Source organism: Ochlerotatus camptorhynchus, unplaced genomic scaffold (assembly GCF_037179485.1).
Source record: "Ochlerotatus camptorhynchus isolate MF236.1 unplaced genomic scaffold, CSIRO-AGI_Acam_v1.1 ptg000471l, whole genome shotgun sequence".
NCBI classification, from domain to species: Eukaryota; Metazoa; Arthropoda; class Insecta; order Diptera; family Culicidae; genus Ochlerotatus; species Ochlerotatus camptorhynchus.
The window spans coordinates 725,958-745,656 of NW_027040957.1; the positions used below are offsets into that span (position 1 = coordinate 725,958).

Consider the following 19,699-nt stretch of genomic DNA (forward strand, 5'->3'; position numbering starts at 1 on the left):
AGTACCAGAGCTGAGCCAAAAAGTTGAGCACGTTTCTTCGAGACCTACTAGCATAGAGGTAACTCTAAGACTAGAAGGTCCCGAAATAACGTGCTCAACTTTTTGGCTCAGCTCTGGTACTCTCTTCGGTCCCAAGCTAATCGATTCACCCCTCGAAACATAGGAAAAACCAATAGCCCCTCATTTTATCTGTCAAACTTTCATAGCGAATCAAAACAAACATTGCGTAGTACTAGAATTACGACTAGAATGGGGTACGTTAATCGTTTGCTTGGGACCAATAGGCTAGTCAAATAGTGAGCCAATTTAAAATCGTTAGTTTCGTATTGATTGTTGCTACTAGTCTATGGTAGAACTACGCCTTTCTTTACTATACTGGATTTCACATTAAGAAATCGAAAATGAGGCATGTCTCGAAAATGGAGGTGTTTTCAAACGCATATTTCTCCAAAGCATTATTGTGAAGTATATCATGCAATATGCCATTCGACGGGAATTTATCTAGCAATTTTTTGGCATATAGTACAGATAGTGAAAATAGTTATACAACTAAGAAATTTAACGACAACTAGTAGAATACATTTTTTCCATACATTAGACCACAAGGTGTCTTTCGTAACAGAGACATTACATAGTTGGTACCAAACGAAACAAGCCGAAGCCACATTCGGACGTGTTCGTTTAATTCATCACGAAGCAGCTCAACACAGACGATATGCGGGCCGAAGGAAAGGCACGACAATGAACAACCCGGTACCGTGCACAAAACCTGCCGCTGCCAGAAGTGAATACGAATCTGTGTTTAACGTGTTTTCTTGTGGAGTCCATTTCTCCATCGCACCTCGCAATTTCAAGAGCATACAGCTTAAGATCTACGAGGTATATACATTTACAAATTTCAGACATTGCTTGCTTCTCCGCAGCAAACAACATCTAGTAGTTTCAGCTACGTGCATTCACAGAAACCTTAATATTTTTACATGTGAAATTGCGAAGTGTAACACGAAAATCGCCATCATCATTCCATAATACCTCCAGTTCGTTGCTCGTATCTATTACCAGCCTTCTACAAGTGTAACTAAACCAACTGGCCCTTGTCAAGCTTTTCAAGGCCATTATTTATTTTTTTAGAAAAAGAGTAAATTAACGTCCGTCCACCTTGCTGCCAGACATATTACATCATCACCCCCATAGCTCATAGGTAGTCAACCAAGGACCAAAACGTTTCTGGCCAAATTATGGGCTCTTCATGTTTGATTGAATGGTTGATTAAATTTTAAATTAAATGTTCTGTTTTTCAACTGATTTACATTTAATTTACTAATTGGGAGCCTTAATATAATTTAACTTAACTCAACGTGATAGATCACTTATGATCTGTTGATCAGATCTCAGACAGGTGTCTATGAACCTTTCCAATATGAGCACTTCGTTCTTCTAATGTCTGAACCTCAGATTTTAAAATCCGTGGGAGACTGTTTAGAGTCATCCTAAGGATCTTGTTCTGGATCCGTTGCTGTAATAGGTGATGGCATATGGGACAACTCTCCCAGATTGGTATACCATTCTCAATAACAGATAGGATTATTTGTTTATGGACAGCAAGTTTTATTTGCAGGGATAAGGTGGATTTTCTGTTGATAAACGGGTACAGTGGTGTAAGTTTTGTCAATGTGCTACCTGAAATGAAGCTTGCTGTCTAGTATTAGTCCGAGGTACTCAACCTCTTTTGACCATTTCAACACTGAGCCGTGTAAGCAGATCTTATTATTCACAGACGGAACAAGTCTAGGTGAATATGAATGTGGAAAAATTATGACCTGGATCTTGACCACTCGCGTTGATACGGATCTTCCAGTTGTTGAACTACTCAGACAGGACATCCAAGCTTCTGTACAAAAAAACTTTGTAACCTTGGGAACGCCCTTCTGGAGTTCTCGGAGACGAACCAGCCTTGGACTGAAAATCTTCTTAATAAAGAATCAACAACAACAACAACATCAAAGCCTCTCTGGAGTTTGGCAGTTAGAGCTCCGTTGACTCTTTTCTTAGACGATGGATATGTCATCTGCAAACAGAGACAACGTTCCACCATCTGGGAGAGCCGGAATGTCGGAGATAAACAGGTTGAACAGGATGGGATCAATGATAACACTAGTTTACAGCATTTTTGAACTCGGTAAGGTGATGATCATTTCCAATGCAAAATCCTACGCTGAATTCAATGCCGTGGTCAGAAAAAATAAAGTAGAGCCATTTTTGAGATATACAAAAATTTTGATTTTTTCGAATTTTGGACAAAAGTACGATTACTAAAATGTCAATATCTTTGGAACTAGTGCACCATCTTTAAATCTTTTTTTATGAAAATGAAGCTAAATAAATTTGCTATCGTTTACTACAACATTATGTCTTAATTAAACATTTAATTTTGAAGTCATTTAAAAATTTACAGCATTTTTTTTTTAATTTTTCCTGTGAATTTTCCATAAAAATCTTGTTTTAATCAACATTTTTAATGGGATAAAAAGATTCAAAAAATCATTCCATAATTTATTCTTAAAGTCCATTCAAAACCGGAGAAAATGAGCCTTTAATGGATGAAATCGGTTGGAAATTGTCGAAGTTACGAGCATTTTTGTAAAACACTTAAAAATTTTGCCGAAATTCAACAGCTTTAGAGTTCCTTTTCTAGGTGTCGTTGTAAGCATCCAAATCGCATGTAAAGTTTTCATGGGAGATTCTTTTCTCTACATATCAATTTGATTAAGGCATATCAGGATTTAAAACCGAGTTGATACAAAAGAAATTTATTTAGGTTTTATTAAAAATGATTGAGAATCGAATGACTTTGTCTTCGATGTTTTGAACTTGTTTCTCGAATCAGAAACCAACAATAGTCACCCATCATTGCTTCATCCCAAAACCCTTGGTAACGACGTTCCATCATCTTCATTTGTTGGTGAAAACGTTCGCCGTGCTCATCACTCTCGTCACCAAGATTTTCCGGGAAAAAATCCATGTGAGAATGTAGGAAATGTATCTTCAAAGACATATTCACACCTGTGTTCAGTGAAATAAAAGGATTTGAAATTAATTATATGTAACAAACACAATATTTTTGATTAATACCTATTTTCTCATAATTTTTGAGCAATTCATCGACGGCTTCCTCATAATCTGGGCTTCTGAAATTTCCTAAAAAGGTTGTGACAACACGCTGGAACGATTTCCACGCTTCTTCCTCATCTGGTGTCAAAACTGTATTGAATGCGGAATCATTGAGCAGTTTTTTGATCTGTGGGCCAACAAATACACCTTCCTTTATCTTTGCGTCAGATAAATTTGGAAATACTGGTTTCAAGTACTGGAATGCCGGCCCTTCTTTTTGCAACGCTTTGACGAAATTTTTGAATAGCTCGACTGTCCCATTTACACAAAAAACACATATATTTTGTGTATCCCTGTTGCAATCCAGTCAACATGGCAACCACTTTAAGATCGGAACAAATTTTCCAATTGTGTTGATTGTAATTTATCAAATTGAGCAATAGAGCCATTGGTTCATATGTTTCCTTCATATTAACGGCATGAGCTAATGGAATAGAAGGTTTCTCATTCCCTTGATGCAGTAAACCGGCTTTAAAGCTCAACTTGCTGCTATCGATGAATAAACGCCATTCAGCTGGATCATATGGCTCACCAAACTCTTCAAACAAGCCGTTTACGTCATGGCAAAAACATGCCTTGTCCTTTGTAGAATAATATTTGTCAAATTTCTTGTGACGATTCCTGTGACAAGAAATTTTGACCTCCTTGCTCAGCATGTTGTGTTCTTTCAAGCGTGATGCCAGCAATTCGGATTTCTCCTTCGATAAGTCGAGATCTCGCACCAAATCATTAAATTCGGATTGTGTAAACAGTTTTGGGTTTCTTTCCAATTCCACCTCGAAGTCTTCCTCGCATTCCTCCTTGAATTCCTCCTCACTTTTTGTAACGGTCGATTCAACAGAGGGCGCTCGTTTCCGCTTTGGATAAACAGGATACGGGACCGAACTTGAATGTGGAACAGGTTTTGTCATAGAAGCCACTTGTGGATACTCAACTGTTTTGTGACGTCCTTGTTGCTTAACTTTTGTCAAGCAGAAATAACAATCCGTTGCATGACAAAACGGTCGACGCCATATGGTGGGCATGTCAAAGGACAAATAGCGACTGACAGATAACAAATAAGTGAGTTAGTAAGTAAGACATTAACACTTATCAAAAATAGATGAAGTAAGATAATGTCGATCAGGAAAGAACAAAGTACTACCATGCTGTACATAAATTGTTTATATGAAAGTTATTCAAAAAATCAATTTACCTTGCGCCTGAGATCCACCTAGCCAAGCACGTTTTGCACGAACTACATAATACTTTTGGAATCCACGGTTCGTCAAAGTCTCCAGGATCAATTTTAAAATAAAACCTGTATGCAGTTTGCAACGAAGCAGTGAAATTGACCGATTTTGTAAATATATACACGCGCAACAAAACTTTTGAGGATCATTTTTACACTTGAATTCACGTTTTGTCGTATACATCGTTAAGCAATGTTAAAGAAAGAAAGCTGTCAAATTGAGTTGGTTGCGTTAGGTTCTCGCCGAGCGGTATCACAAACACTAGCGTAAATTATATTGTTGAAAATATCCCATTTAATTTTGCGTGACAGCTGGTAGTGTTAGTGAAATGCACCGTATGCGTACACGTCCGCAGAAAGGCTTACTGGAAGTGGTGCATGAACCTAGGAGCGGGACAACGACCAATCTTGGAACATTCAATTTCCATGATTTTACAAAAAATTTCATAACTTCGACAATTTCCAACCGATTTCATCCATTAAGCTCACTTTTTCCAGTTTTTAATGGACTTTAAGAATAAATTATGGAATGATTTTTTTAATCTTTTTATCCCATTAAAAATGTTGATTAAAACAAGATTTTTATGAAAAATTCGCAGAAAAAAAAAAAAAATGCTGTAAATTTTTAAATGACATCAAAATTAAATGTTTAATTAAGACATAATATTCTAGTGAACGATAGCAAATTTATTAAGCTTCACTTTCATAAAAAAATGATTTAAAATTGGTGCACTAGTTCCAAAGATATTGACATTTTAGTAATCGTACTTTTGTCCGAAATTCAAAAAATCAAATTTTTTGTATATCTCGAAAATGGCTCTACTTTAATTTTTTCTGACCACGGCATTGAATTCAGCGTAGGATTTTGCATTAGAAACGTTGGTCAACCACTAAAGTTCACACTTTTTATGTTGTTTTGTAAACTAGTGTAATTCCTTGTGGAGCGACCGCGCCAATGTTGAAGGCATCAGAAAGATAATTTTGGATGACCTTCACGGATAATATTGGAAGACCCTATCGTTGTAATTGGCACGCAAGATCATTAGCCATTAATTATTTGTTAGAATATTTGTTACTCGAGTCAGTTGATCAGCAGTAGACCGACCTTTTTTTAAAACCAAATTGCTCGTCGAGTAAGATTTTGACAAACCTTGAAGTTACAGGCCTTAGAGCTTCTGCTCCTACTGTTGATATCCATTCGCTTTCGTATGTAGCTTGTTGAAACAATTATATGATAAGTATTAAAAGTAACAAAGTTGTCTTGATTACATATCCTAGCAACAGCGAGATTGTCCAATGTACAAACTCATCTACTTTTTTTTTCAGTTGCAGTACATAAACTGTAGAAAAACATATGGGCAAACGTGTACGCGGAGACTTGAAGTATGTCTTCAAGTTTATAGACATACTTCAAGTCTCCGCGTACATCGTACGGGTTAGGCAAAAGATGTGCGTCTATCTTCAAAAACTGTCGCATTAATGGCCCTTCGCTCATTTTTAACTACTATTCAATTTTCATACTGCCGTATTCTAACGGAACTATCCACCTACACTCTTCTAAAAATCATTCTCTAGCTAATAAATTATCACACTAAAGCTTCATGTTAGCATTTCCAACCAACTCGTTCAGAGGTAATCATACCATATACCAGAGTTGCGGCAACACACGCGAGCTGGGCACAGCTTTCATCGTGATGGGCGAAATGCAGAAGCGCGTGATCGGTTGGTGGCCGATCGACGAAAGAATGTGCAGGTTGAGGATCAAGGGCCGATTCTTCAACTTTAGCATAATCAACGTGCACAGCCCTCACTCCGGAAGCACTGATGATGACAAGGGCGCATTTTACGCGCAGCTCGACCGCGAGTACGATCGCTGCCCAAGCCACGACGTCAAGATCATCATAGGAGACCTAAACGCTCAGGTAGGCCTGGAGGAGGAATTCAGACCGACGATTGGAAAGTTCAGCGCCCACCAGCTGACGAACGGGAACGGCCTACGACTCATCGATTTCGCCGCCTCCAAGAACATGGCCATACGTAGCACCTTCTTCCAACACAGCCTCCCCTATCGTTACACCTGGAGATCACCACAGCAGACGGAATCGCAAATCGACCACGTTCTGATTGATGGACGGCACTTCTCCGACATTATCGACGTCAGGACCTATCGTGGCGCTAACATCGACTCTGACCACTACCTGGTGATGGTCAAACTGCGCCCAAAACTTTCCGTCATCAACAATGTACGGTACGGACGCCCGCCACGGTACAACCTAGAGCGACTGAAGCAACCGGATGTCGCCTTAGCATACGCGCAGAATCTTGAGGCAGCGTTGCCAGAGGAGGGCGAGCTTGATGTGCCCCCTCTAGACGACTGCTGGAGTACAGTAAAAGCAGTCATCACCGTCAAGCGTCAGCCGAGAGCACCATCGGGTACGTGGAAAGAAGTCGACGGAATGAATGGTTCGGCGAGGAGTGCATAGCGATTTTGGAGGAGAAGAACGCAGCGCGGCCGGTAATGTTGCAGCATGGAACCCGACAGAACGTGGAACGGTATAAACAGAAGCGAAAACAGCAGACCCGCATCTTTCGGGAGAAAAAAACGCCGCCTGGAAGAAGCGGAGTGCGAGGAAATGGAACTGCTGTGCCGTTCCCAAGAAACACGGAAGTTCTACCAGAAGCTCAACGCATCCCGCAACGGCTTCGTGCCGCGAGCCGAAATGTGCAAGGATAAGGACGGAAGCCTCTTGACGGACGGACGTGAGGTGATTGAAAAGTGAAAGCAGCACTTCGATGCGCACCTGAATGGCGAGGAGAACGTAGGCAAGGGAGACCAGCGCAATGGAGGAAACGACTACGTCAGTGCAGCAGAGAACGGAACTGACCCAACTCCCACGCTGAGGGAAGTTAAGGACTCCATTCAGCAGCTCAAAAACAACAAAGCAGCTGGTTAGGATGGTATCGCAGCCGAACTCATCAAGATGGGCCCAGAAAAGTTGGCCACCTGCCTGCACCGGATGATAGTCAGGATCTGGGAAACAGAACAGCTACCGGAGGAGTGGAAGGAGGGGGTAATCTGCTCCATTCACTAGAAAGACGACCATTTGGAATGTGAGAACTTCAGAGCGATCACCATTTTGAATGCCGCCTACAAAGTGCTATCCCAGATCATCTTCCGTCGTCTATCACCTAAAATGACCGAGTTCGTGGGAAGTTATCAAGCCGATCGGCCGAACGACAACGGACCAGATCTTCACCGTACGGCAAATCCTCCAGAAATGCCGTGAAAACCAGGTCCCAACGCATCATTTGTTCATCGACTTTAAGGCGGCATACGACAGTATCGACTGCACAGAGCTATGGAAAATCATGGACGAGAACGGCTTTCCTGGGAAGCTGATCAGAATGACCAAAGCAACGATGGACGGTGTGCAAAACTGCGTAAGGGTTTCGGGTGAACTATCCAGTTCATTCGAATCTCGCCGGGGACTGCGACAAGGTGACGGACTCTCATGCCTACTCTTCAACATTGCTCTAGAAGGTGTAATGCGACGAGCCGGGCTAAACAGCCGGGGTACGTTTTTCACGAAATCCGGTCAATTTGTGTGCTTTGCGGACGACATGGACATTATCGCAAGAACGTTTGGAACGGTACCGGAACTATACACCCACCTGAAACACGAAGCAGCAAAGGTCGGGCTGGTGATGAGTGCGTCAAAAACAAAGTACATGCTAGTAGGCGGAACCGAACATGGCAGGATTCGTCTAGGAAGTAATGTCACGATAGACGGGGATACTTTCGAGGTAGTGGAGGAATTCGTTTACCTTGGATCCTTAATGACGGATGACAACAATGTGAGTCGTGAAATACGAAGGCGCATCATCAGTGGAAGTCGTGCCTACTACGGGCTCCAGAAGAAACTACGGTCAAAAAAGATTCACCCCCGCACCAAATGTACCATGTACAGAACGCTAATAAGACAGGTGGTCCTCTATGGACACGAGACATGGACTATGCTCGAGGAGGACCTGCAAGCACTCGGAGTTTTCGAGCGACGTGTGCTAAGGACTATCTTCGGCGGTGTGCAGGAGAACGCTGAGTGGCGGCGAAGAATGAACCACGAGCTCGCTGCACTCTATGGCGAACCCAGCATCCAGAAGGTGGCCAAAGCCGGAAGGATGCGGTGGACAGGGCATGTTGCAAGAATGCCGGACAACAACCCTGCAAAGTTGGTGTTCGCTACAGATCCGGTTGGCACAAGAAGGCGTGGAGCGCAGAAAGCACGATGGGCGGACCAGGTAGAGCGTGATCTAGCGAGCATTGGGCATGACCGAGGATGGAGAGCGACAGCCGCAAACCGAGTATTGTGGCGTACTATTGTTGATTATGCCTATCTTAAATGTGATGTTGTACAAATAAATGTATGTATGTATGCCTACTAAACACTTTCGGTAAATATTGTTCATCTTGCTGCAGATTTTTAGTTGTGTGCTAAGAACAAAATGATTAGCTTTGATCAGATTATTAAAATACACGATGACATACGTTTGAAGAGCTTTTACCATTATCACTGATGTGACATTCAGAAGCTATTTAAATCATAGAAACAATATTATTTTCCCAATTCTTCCAGGTGCAAATAAAATTTATTTTTCCCGGTTGTCCAGGTTTTCTTGGTTCACTTGCCACCCTGAACTCACGCTAACTGTGAATTGATAGATCCATAGCAATCCATGCTAGTGTTTAACTTTTTCAAAAGCAAAACGTTTTGACATAATTTAGTTTGACATTTTGTTCTGAAATAAAACAGATTAATCTAGCTATAAAATACGTCTGCTTCTTCGAGCAATGTTATAGGGATGGAAGTCAAAATGTCTCAATCATGCTGGATCCAATTATCCATTCAAAATTTTAAGTGATTATCTTCTTCTTCTAGCGCCAATCACCGACTGACATCGATAGCCATCAATGAATGTGCAAGGAAGGTCGGTTACACACCTACGTTGGATATCGCACCCATCAACACACATGGGCCGGTCTCACCCTAATAAAAATAACCATATAAGAGAGCTTAACGACGTGTTCGGGGTATCATCCAAACCATTTGTGGAATAGTTTACCCATCCGGGATATAGTTCGTTTATGGTACATACTTGTTTACTAGGGCATGCCTCAGAAAAATCCCACCGTACTCGGCTGGGATTGAATCCAGGCACAGGTAAGATAGCAGACACGCTTACTACTACACCACCTGCGCCGGCCAAGTGTATGAGAATAACAACAAAAACAAGCGTTAATGCTTTAACCAACCGCAGTGCGGCGCTCATTGCTTTTGCATTTCGAATGTTTCTAAACAACACGAAGAGCTGTTTAGCCTTTCAGTTTGCGTCTTGGCTGATCATCTGTTTGCTTCCCCTTAAAAGATTGCTCTACATGTTTTCCCCCTGTTTGTTTTCGATTTATTCCCTGTCACATATAGGCAACTGTCAATTTTACGCTTGACGTGTTCTTTTTATACAGTTCCAGCAAGTAGCCCAACGGAGAATGTTGATTCGTTCATTTGTCTCCAACGTTCGCTAGTGTTTCTAGATATTTTTCTGAAATACGTGACGCGTGTCATTTCATCGCTTGCATTTAGTGGTATCCAACCGGTGTGAGATGTCCGACAGAAAGAACGTATTGATTGCTGCTGTTGGCATCTTCGTGTGCTACTTCTACTTCGGAATCATCCAGGAGAAAATCACCCGTGGAAGGTACGGCGATGAACTACAAGAGGATGGCACGCGAGGAGAACAGTTCACGTACGTGTTGGCCCTAGTCGGAGTACAATGCATCTGCAACTGGTCCTTTGCCAAGGGTAGGAAAATAACGAAAGGTGGATCTCTTAAGTTATATTTTAATTGATGTTCGATTAATTTTAGCAATGCTTGTCGTAAAACACCAAAACCAGGATACAACACCTAAGGTGTACTACGCAAGCAGTTCACTAGCCTATCTGCTTGCGATGATCAGCTCGAACATGGCTTTGCGATGGGTGGCCTACCCGATGCAGGTGGTAGCCAAATCTGCCAAACCGATTCCGGTGATGCTTTTAGGTGTACTGCTGGGGAGGAAATCTTACACGTTTCGGAAATATATGTTCGTATTGCTGATTGTCATTGGAGTAGTGTTGTTTATGTTCAAAGAAGGCAAAACGAACAGTAATCCGTTGGAGCAGGAACGTTTGGGACAGCTTTTGTTGATTATGAGCCTGACGATGGATGGATTGATCGGAGCCGTACAAGTGAGTAGTATAAAATGATATACAGTTTAAATAAGTATACACGTGGTAAAAGTCTTTCAAAACATCAAGCGTAAGAACTTCAGGGCATGTAATCAGCGTCATAGTCAGAACTAAGAGCGAAATTACGCCCCTTTTCTAATTGAAAAAAAAATCAAGTGTCAGGTTTCTATACAGAGGAACAATATACCCTCAATATTTCTTTAAGTCTTAAACGCTGTACAGACTGGAGAGTTATAACATGTTATAACGGTTGTCAAATAATTGCAACACAGAAATCACCATCAAGATAGCGCTATTACATGTTATTACTCTGTAGTCTGAACGTACATTTAATCTCATACCAGATTACAATTTTTTTTCTTGTTCTGATTTCTCATCAACAAAAAACATCCAAATACCTATAATATGCCAGAATGCAAAATGGTGTACGGCTTTTTTTAGCCGTCCCAATACTGAGTAGGGTTTCACTAATTTCTCTAAACATAGTACAAACCAAAAAATGAGTAAATAGTACTTAAAACTGAGTAAATCTTACTCAAATCTTAGTCAATTGTATTCACAACTGAATAAATGTTAATCAAAATTAAATATTGTTTGTGAACAACTAGCTTTAACGTAAATAAGCAAAATTCAACTCAATTGGGTGCAATGAGTTTTCTGAGCCCAGTGATATTTGTTCGTTCTCTTATGCGGTGGTGGTAAACTCTATCCTACTGTCTTACCCGACTTATAACAAATATACGTACTATTGGTTTAAAACGTTTAACTACTATACCATTTTATTCGTTTATAACGTATATCTTTTAATACGATGAAAAAAAACAGCTGAAGTGAATGTTTAGATGGGTATTTGACAGCTTCGAACAATGCAAAGAAAACGGAATGGTTCAAGCAGAAACAATGAAGACACGTCAAAAGGTACTAAACGTCGGATTGAACGAATATGTTTTATTTGAGATTGCTATAGCTGCATACTTTCTAGACCTTTCTGAAAGCTTAAGTTGGTGAAAAAAAAACTATTAAATATTACTGCTTTTAAGTATGGTACAACTAGAATCCCTAGTAGTCTGTAGATGTTTTTGATTGTAAATGCACCAATGCTCATAATTGACTAGAATAGAGTTATGGTTCAGATATATGGAGAAAATGGAAGATCCAGAACATCCCTGAAAGAATTTGTTCAACTGGTACCCAATGGCGTTACATGAGCGCCGTGTAATTGCCATTTTAGCTGTTCAAACTAACGGGGTTCTACGGTATAAGAATACATTTCGGGTCATGACATAATCAAAACACTAAATCGTTCTGATTTATTCATTAAAAGTGATGTCTAAAGAAGTCAAGGAGTTCCATAATCAGTTAGGGGAATTTACGTATTCTCGGCAACCTAAGCAGTGACCTTCTTTCTATAGCCTTTTTCTCTAAGGAACGGACACTGCTCTAACAATTTCACTCGAAAGAATTGTCAAAAACTGTTTGAAACGCTTTTACAAAGCTCCAATCTTCTCTAGTGAGAGCGAGTATTGTCGGCAACCAGTTTTTCTTCGGCAACCGTTCCATTTGAACTACATGTAAATCTGCTGTTCTATTATCGGCAACTCGAAATCAGCTACAATTTGTAGTGCGTGTGTTTCATTTCAAGAAAACCTTGCTAGATTGCTTTTTGTCAGTGGTAAAAATATAGTCAAATTGAAGCTGAAAGCATAAAGAATCGTTTGCATGCATTCAGCGAAGTGTTTTCGAAAGAAAATCCAGTGAAAATAGTGTTTCAATTTGGGTTGCCGAAAATAGTCTGGCATGCCGAAGCCGTCATTTCCCCTATATAAATTGAATAATTTCATATATGTTCCGAATCATCATGAGAACCGTCCTGTGGACCTCAGAGTTCAAGTATATTTATTGAACCCAAATTCATTCATACATCTAGATAGAGCTGGAATTAGGGCGTAACAGCTTTTGTAAACAATTATTTCTCTCGAAAGCCAAGGCTCGCCCTCTCAAATCATCGACACCATCGGGTAGAGAAAGACTTCCCCTTCCCGTTGGTTTGGTTGCTTTGCGTGGGCGTGCCTTGAGTTTCGAGAAATCATCGAGAGAAGTCATTGCTTACAAAAGCTGTTACGCCCTAATTCCAGCTATATCAAGACATATATAGAGATGTGTGGAACTGTGGTAGTGAAAATCCGAGGGAAATCCATAACAAACCGCTGTCAATCTCATTATGACTGATCGAATTACATACATTTTGAGGTTAGTCCAAGGAAAATAATAAGCAACTTTACACAGCGATAGACCGTTAGTGTGCGTGCGTTAAACGTCACTAATCTCTATAGGTGAAATGCTCTACAGATTGGACCCTTCGATACTCCTGTTTTTCAATATTTCTTAGAACAATGCGTGATTTAGACAAAATAAATGGATATGTTTGGTAACTAGTATAAAATTTGCAAAAAATGCTTCCTTGGCCCACTTAGTCCGAATTTAGGGACATTAACGCTATCATATATACAAGGTATCTCGAAAAAACTCACGAAGCTTTAAATTCACTTTCATGAATGTTGACCAGATTTAAGCGTGTTCCGGATCTTCCGTTCCGTTGACTCCAGTGTTCATATATAGGAATCATGACTCTATTCTGACTAATTCTGAATATTGGTGCTCAATAATCAATATCATACACACTTAGAAAAAATCATGTAAATTTTGATGCCCTGAGACAAAATACGTCAAAATTTGTCAAAAATGGATTCCGTCACTTGTTAAATTTGTTATTTCTAAGTGTGTGATTTATACAACTCTTTTCGATGTTAAAAAAAGTAAACCACCATATTTTCAACTTATTTACATTGAAAATAATCTACAGACCCTAGGGATTCTAGTGGTACCATAAGTTTTGACATTCGTCAATAAATGGCTATATTATGTCATTGCGAACTTCCCGTTACACGTTTTTCAGAGGCTACGTTACTACGGTAGTCCACGAAAAAAAAAATTACCAACAGTATTTAGAGTGTTAAATTGTGTATTTACCATTTTCCTTAAATTTCGGAACCGTTTAATTATAGTTTTGAGATAGAATTGCCAATTAAGGCAAGCTTAACAAGCATTTATTTATCTCTGGATATCTACAGTCTGCTTCAAGAACTACCATTACAATTTACAGTCGATACAAGTTGCCGTTTGATTTGGTGTAAATATGCTCACTCAATCATTTTTATTCCATTTCCAGGAGCGCATGCGGCAACACAGTTCGCCATCGGCTCAACAAATGATGCTGGCCATGAATGGATGGAGCACGCTATTCCTAGCCGTTCCTCTTCTGGCCACCGGCGAAGCCATGGAGTTCATCGCGTTTGCTACGAAATATCCTCAGATGTTGGGTCACCTGGCTACGCTTGCACTGGCCGGTGCACTGGGCCAGCTGTTCATCTTCATGATGGTATCGTCATACGGTGCACTGGCATGCTCCGTCGTAACCACCACGAGGAAGTTCTTCACCGTACTCTGCTCGGTTGTCCTGTTCGGTAACAGTCTCTCCGGTCGACAGTGGATTGGAACGGTTCTGGTATTCACTGGCCTGTTTGCTGACATGCTTACCAGCAAGAAAGGATCGGCTACTGCTGGAAAAACTCCACCAAAATCAAAAAACAAAAATGAGACTGAAGAGCTTGTGAAGTGAATCTAGCTGCTGGTATTCCATTTCAAGCTCATAACTGTGAAGTTTATCATCGGAACAAATGTACAATAAGTAGGTAACGGATTGAATCCGGTTCTAAATGCAACGCTGTTGCTTATCTGTGTACCCCGTGAAGCTAGGAATTATGTCCTCATTTATTTTAAATAAATGCACAAAAAAATTATTAATAAATCGGAACGTAAAATCATAACTTCATCTTGTTTATGTAGGGGAAATGGATGTAATGTCGGCCTAAATGCCCCTAATTTGGGCCCATACATAAATTCAGCAAACGACTAAATTTTCTATAGCGATCAAACATATCCATTAGTACCGTCCCAATGACGGGTTCATCTAGATAAAATTGATAAATAGCAGATTTTAAGCGATGGACCCAATCTTAGACCCATAAGCCAACATTAGAGCCATTTCCCCTATGTACTGAGTTTCATTTTATAGGGTACTAGCTGAGTGTGCCCGGCATTATACGTAACCCCCTCCCCCCCTCTTATCTAAGGGGCGCTATGACTATGACCTCCACATGCCAAATTTGGTTCCATTTGCATGATTAGTTTTCGAGTTATGCAGTTGTACGGGAGCCCCCCTTTACACAGGGGGGAGGGGTCTCGAACCATCATAAGAACCTTTCCCTACCCCAAAAACCCCTGCATACAAATTTTCACGCCGATCGGTTCAGTAGTTTCCGAGTCTATAAGGGTCAGACAGACAGACAGAAATTCATTTTTATGTATATAGAAGAAGAAGATTGCACCATAGAGGTAACTCTAAGACCAGAAGGTCCCGAAGAAACGTATCAACTTTTTGGCTCAGCTCTGGTACTATCTTCGGTCCCAAGCATCCCAGTGGCAGGCGCGTAGGTAACATGTTATACCGTGACACCGGGCCCAGAACAGCAAAATAAACCGTTTGAGCCCGGGACATGCTGCCTCCTGTCAAACGCTGCTGATGGTATAGGCCTAGTCACTGGCCTGGTCCCAAGCAACATAGGAAACATAGGAAAATCCACGAACCCTTAATTTTATCTGTCAAACTTTCATAGCGAATCAAAACAAACATTGTGTAGTACTAGAATTTTGACTAGAATGGGGCACGTTAATCAATTTGCTTGGGACCAATAGGCTAGTCAAGTAGTGAGCCAATTTAAAATCGTTAGTTTCGTATTGATTGTTGATTGCACGCTATAGATTTCTCTGACGTTTGCTGTGTAAAGTTGTATGTAAATGTACTGCATTGTGTGGCTCCAATTATAAGAACGATCGTATATACACGACTTTCGAACTTATACTTGGAGCCACCAATATGTGGTTATACCATAGAGGTAACTCTAAGACCACTGGGTCCCGAAGAAAATCATTATTATTTTTGGCTCACTCAGTACCAGAACAACGGTCCCAAGCAGTCCCAAGCTATTTCACTCACCCCTGCATGTTCTGCATGAATCCACACACCCCTGATGTTATTTGTCAAACTTTCATAGCGAATCAAAACAAACATAGTGTAGTAATAGAATTTCAACTAGCATAGGGTACGTTAATCGTTTGCTTGGGACCAATAGGCTACTAAAGTGGTGAGCCAATTTAAAATCGTTAGTTTCGTATTGATTGTTGCTGGTACTCTCTTCGGTCCCAAGCTAATCGATTCACCCCTCGAAACATAGGAAAAACCAATAACCCCTCATTTTATCTGTCAAACTTTCATAGTGGATCAAAACGAACATTGCGTAGTACTAGAATTTCGACTAGAATATGATACGTTAATCGTTTGCTTGGGACCAATAGGCTAGTCAAGTAGTGAGCCAATTTAAAATCGTTAGTTTCGTATTGATTGTTGGTTTAAGCTTGTTATAGATACGTAAAAAAAGTAGATTTTAATTCTAGTAATATACTATATTTGTTTTTGCGTCGTAAAAATGAAGTGAGAAATGCTCGCTGCACATCTCGTACTTTAAGTGTAAAAAAATCATTGGCGTTGATTCAAATGTTAAGATTCACCTACTCTTTGCATATCTATAGTAAAATATTATCCAAATCTATCAATTACTTAAAAAAACAAATTTCAACAACTGATTAAAAAGTTATTAACAAATGAGCAGTTAGTGTGTACAACTGTGTATGCCAAGCATGTTTTCATTTATCGGCAGAAATAAGAACTACTTCGGCATAATCGGTCATTTTGAACCTATCGAGCAGAAAACATTACATACATGTGTGATTTTGGCGCAAACTAATTGATTATGTGTTTGGTACGATACTTTAGTTCAAAAGCTATAATATAGACTTAAAGACGTTAGGACGGAATTGAAACTCATTGGGCGAATTTGAAATCGAGAAGCAGTGCTAGATTTTTAACAATATCTCAACAATCTGTGACTCTTTAGCAATTTTGACGAGACGTTGTGGAAAGGTAAATAAATTTAGTATTTTGTGAAACAATCCACTCGGTGAGGGTTGTACTTAGTAGGCCCACAATTTGATCTAAACCCTGGTAGTTTTAGCTATGTGTATTCGTAAAAACCTTAATAAGTCGGACATTGCAGCGTGCCATATTTACCTTATATTAAATGGGGAATGCTCCTTTTTCTTTTCTTTTTTTGTTTAAATGATCTGTATTTCAACCATCTAAGAAATTGGTAAAATCTAAATATAATACTACTCGAAATATTTAGCTGCGATCGAAACACGAATAGTAGTAGGAAAACTACTGGGAGAGCCGTCTTTATCGCAGTTAATTCCAAGCTGAAAGCAAAAGTTATCGAGGACAATTCCTGGAACACGGTTGAACAAGTGTGGGTGGCTATTCAACTTGGTGATCGTCAATTGCTTCTCTGTGCAGTGTATATCCCACCAGATCGAATGCGTGACTTGGAGCTTATTGACGCACATTGTCGATCCGTCTTGGTCGCTTCAGACAAAGCAGGCCCTTCCGACGAAGTTATTGTTCTTGGCGATTTTAACTTACCAGACATTGCATGGACTCCAACCTATAGCGGTTTCTTTTGTCCTGATCACGAGCGTTCATCTTTCCACGTAGGAACCAACCTGGACAGTTATAGCACAAAAGAAGTGACAGACGACTAACTGGCGAAGAAATCCATTAAAATAATGTGGTTCACTGTAATAGAATTTTCTTGGAAGCTTGTGCCATCATCCACCAGATGGGTTAGTTTTTTTTTGTTTTGATTTGAACAAAGTTGATTTTGTGTATAATGATTCTTTGACAGTGTGCATCACAAACGAAGTGACAGACGGAGCGGCTCGAAAACTTTGGTGACTAACCTGCTATTGCAATTTTTCAGTGTACCACATGGCAACACCACTACTGGATTGAACTAGCATTTTCACCAAATGTACTGGAATGTTTTGGTTCTATCTCTTTCACTCTACTCAAAACTGAAATGCATAAAAAAATGACAAAATGATACGCACTCTTTGCACACTGTCAAAGAATCATTGTACACAAAATCAAGTTTGTTCAAATCAAAACAAAAAACTAACCCATCTGGTGGATGATGGCATAAGCTTCCAAGAAAATTCTATTACAGTGAACCACATTATTTAAATGGATTTCTTCGCCAGTTAGTCGTCTGTCACTTCGTTTGTGGTGTGCATTATGCATTTCAGTTTTGAGTAGAGTGAAAGAGATAGAACCAAAACATTCTAGTTCAATTGGTGAAAATGCTAGTTCAATCCAGAAGTAGTGTTGCCATGTGGTACAGTCCAGTAGTAGTGGTGTTGCCATGTGGTACACTGAAAAATTGCAATAGCAGGTTAGTCACCAAAGTTTTCGAGCCGCTCCGTCTGTCACTTCGTTTGTGGTTATAGCAACAATCAATACGAAACTAACGATTTTAAATTGGCTCACCACTTTAGTAGCCTATTGGTCCCAAGCAAACGATTAAAGTACCCTATTCTAGTTGAAATTCTATTACTACACTATGTTTGTTTTGATTCGCTATGAAAGTTTGACAAATAACATCAGGGGTGTGTGGATTCATGCAGAACATGCAGGGGTGAGTGAAATAGCTTGGGACTGCTTGGGACCGTTGTTCTGGTACTGAGTGAGCCAAAAATAATAATGATTTTCTTCGGGACCCAGTGGTCTTAGAGTTACCTCTATGGTTATAGTACCGCAATTCTATCACAAATCTCTGCTTTGTGAGTGCTGGTGATACAGCTCCTTTCCTCTCCACGGCACCCGAACCTTTAGTCAAGAAAGTGCATCATCACCCTGCTTTAGTTATCGTGATCGAAAATAATATTGTCCATGATTTCACCAGCGCTCCAAACGCTGTGTTATATGACTTCCGTAGTGCTGACCATCGCAGTATTGTCCATGTGCTGTATAACCTAGATTGGGAGCATATTCTAGATCCTGTAGACGTCAAAATTGCTGCACAAACCTTTTCTCACGTCTTGGCATATGTCATTGACAAACACTTTTCCAAAAAGATCATCCATATCGACTCTCGCGTCCCGTGGATGACGAAAGATCTTCGCTCGTTGAAAAGAACTAAGAAGGCTGCTCTCAGAAGATTTACTTAGTTCCACACACTGCCGCTGAAATGCTTCTATGTCAGACTCAACCACTAGTATAAGCGGTTAAGTTGTTGGTTAAGTCGTCTCTGTTTTCAACGCTATCAAAGGAGGATTCAACGGCGGCTAAAATCACACCCGAAATCCTTCTGGAACTTTGTAAATAAGCAACGCAGGGAAGTCGGCTTACCCTCTTCCATGATTTTTAATGGTGAAACTGCTGGCAATCAACAAGACATTTGCAACCTGTTCTCAGCTAAATTTGCTAGTGTTTTTGAAGACGAGCAACTATTCGCTAATCTCATTACTTCCGTGGCCAGTAATGTTCCTTTGGTCAACCAAACGCTCAGCATGGTCGATGTTGTAATATTATTACGTACTTTGTGAGTGATACTTGGTTCGTAGTTTGTGAATGTTCCCAACCTTCCTTTCCCTCTCTTGGTCATAGCTCAGTGTGGTTTGAGACTTTGTATCGTACGGACTCAATTAATAAAGCTCGAGTGAATAAGCTAAACCGGTTTTTTTGTTCGTACTAAAACATGGTGTCAGAAGTAAAAGTCTTCTAAAGTGTTTCCGGCGTCATTAAATCGCGGAAGAGACTATTGCGAGGAGAAGCACAGATTCGGAGAGTGAAAAAATCATTTGCCACGGTGAGAATTGCCAGCTGTTTGCGTCGGCGGTTTTCGAGAGCAAGCGTGTCGGGTCCTGTTCGGCGGCCATATTTTTTTCGCTTCATGCTGAGTGTAGTGTGTTTTCCCGAAATTTGTGATAAACTGGATGCAAA

The 19,699-nt window shown here is 40.3% G+C and overlaps 1 protein-coding gene across 1 annotated transcript; it reads left to right on the plus strand.

The window, feature by feature from the left end:
- Nucleotides 1–9,930: 9,930 nt before the first annotated feature.
- On the plus strand, nucleotides 9,931–14,552 carry meigo (Solute carrier family 35 member B1 homolog meigo). Its single transcript, XM_065235315.1, has 3 exons — nucleotides 9,931–10,260; nucleotides 10,325–10,686; nucleotides 13,916–14,552. Exons 1-3 carry the CDS (start codon nucleotides 10,062–10,064, stop codon nucleotides 14,363–14,365), a joined length of 1,011 nt encoding a protein of 336 aa, XP_065091387.1. The 5' UTR covers nucleotides 9,931–10,061; the 3' UTR covers nucleotides 14,366–14,552.
- The last annotated feature ends 5,147 nt before the right edge of the window (nucleotides 14,553–19,699 follow it).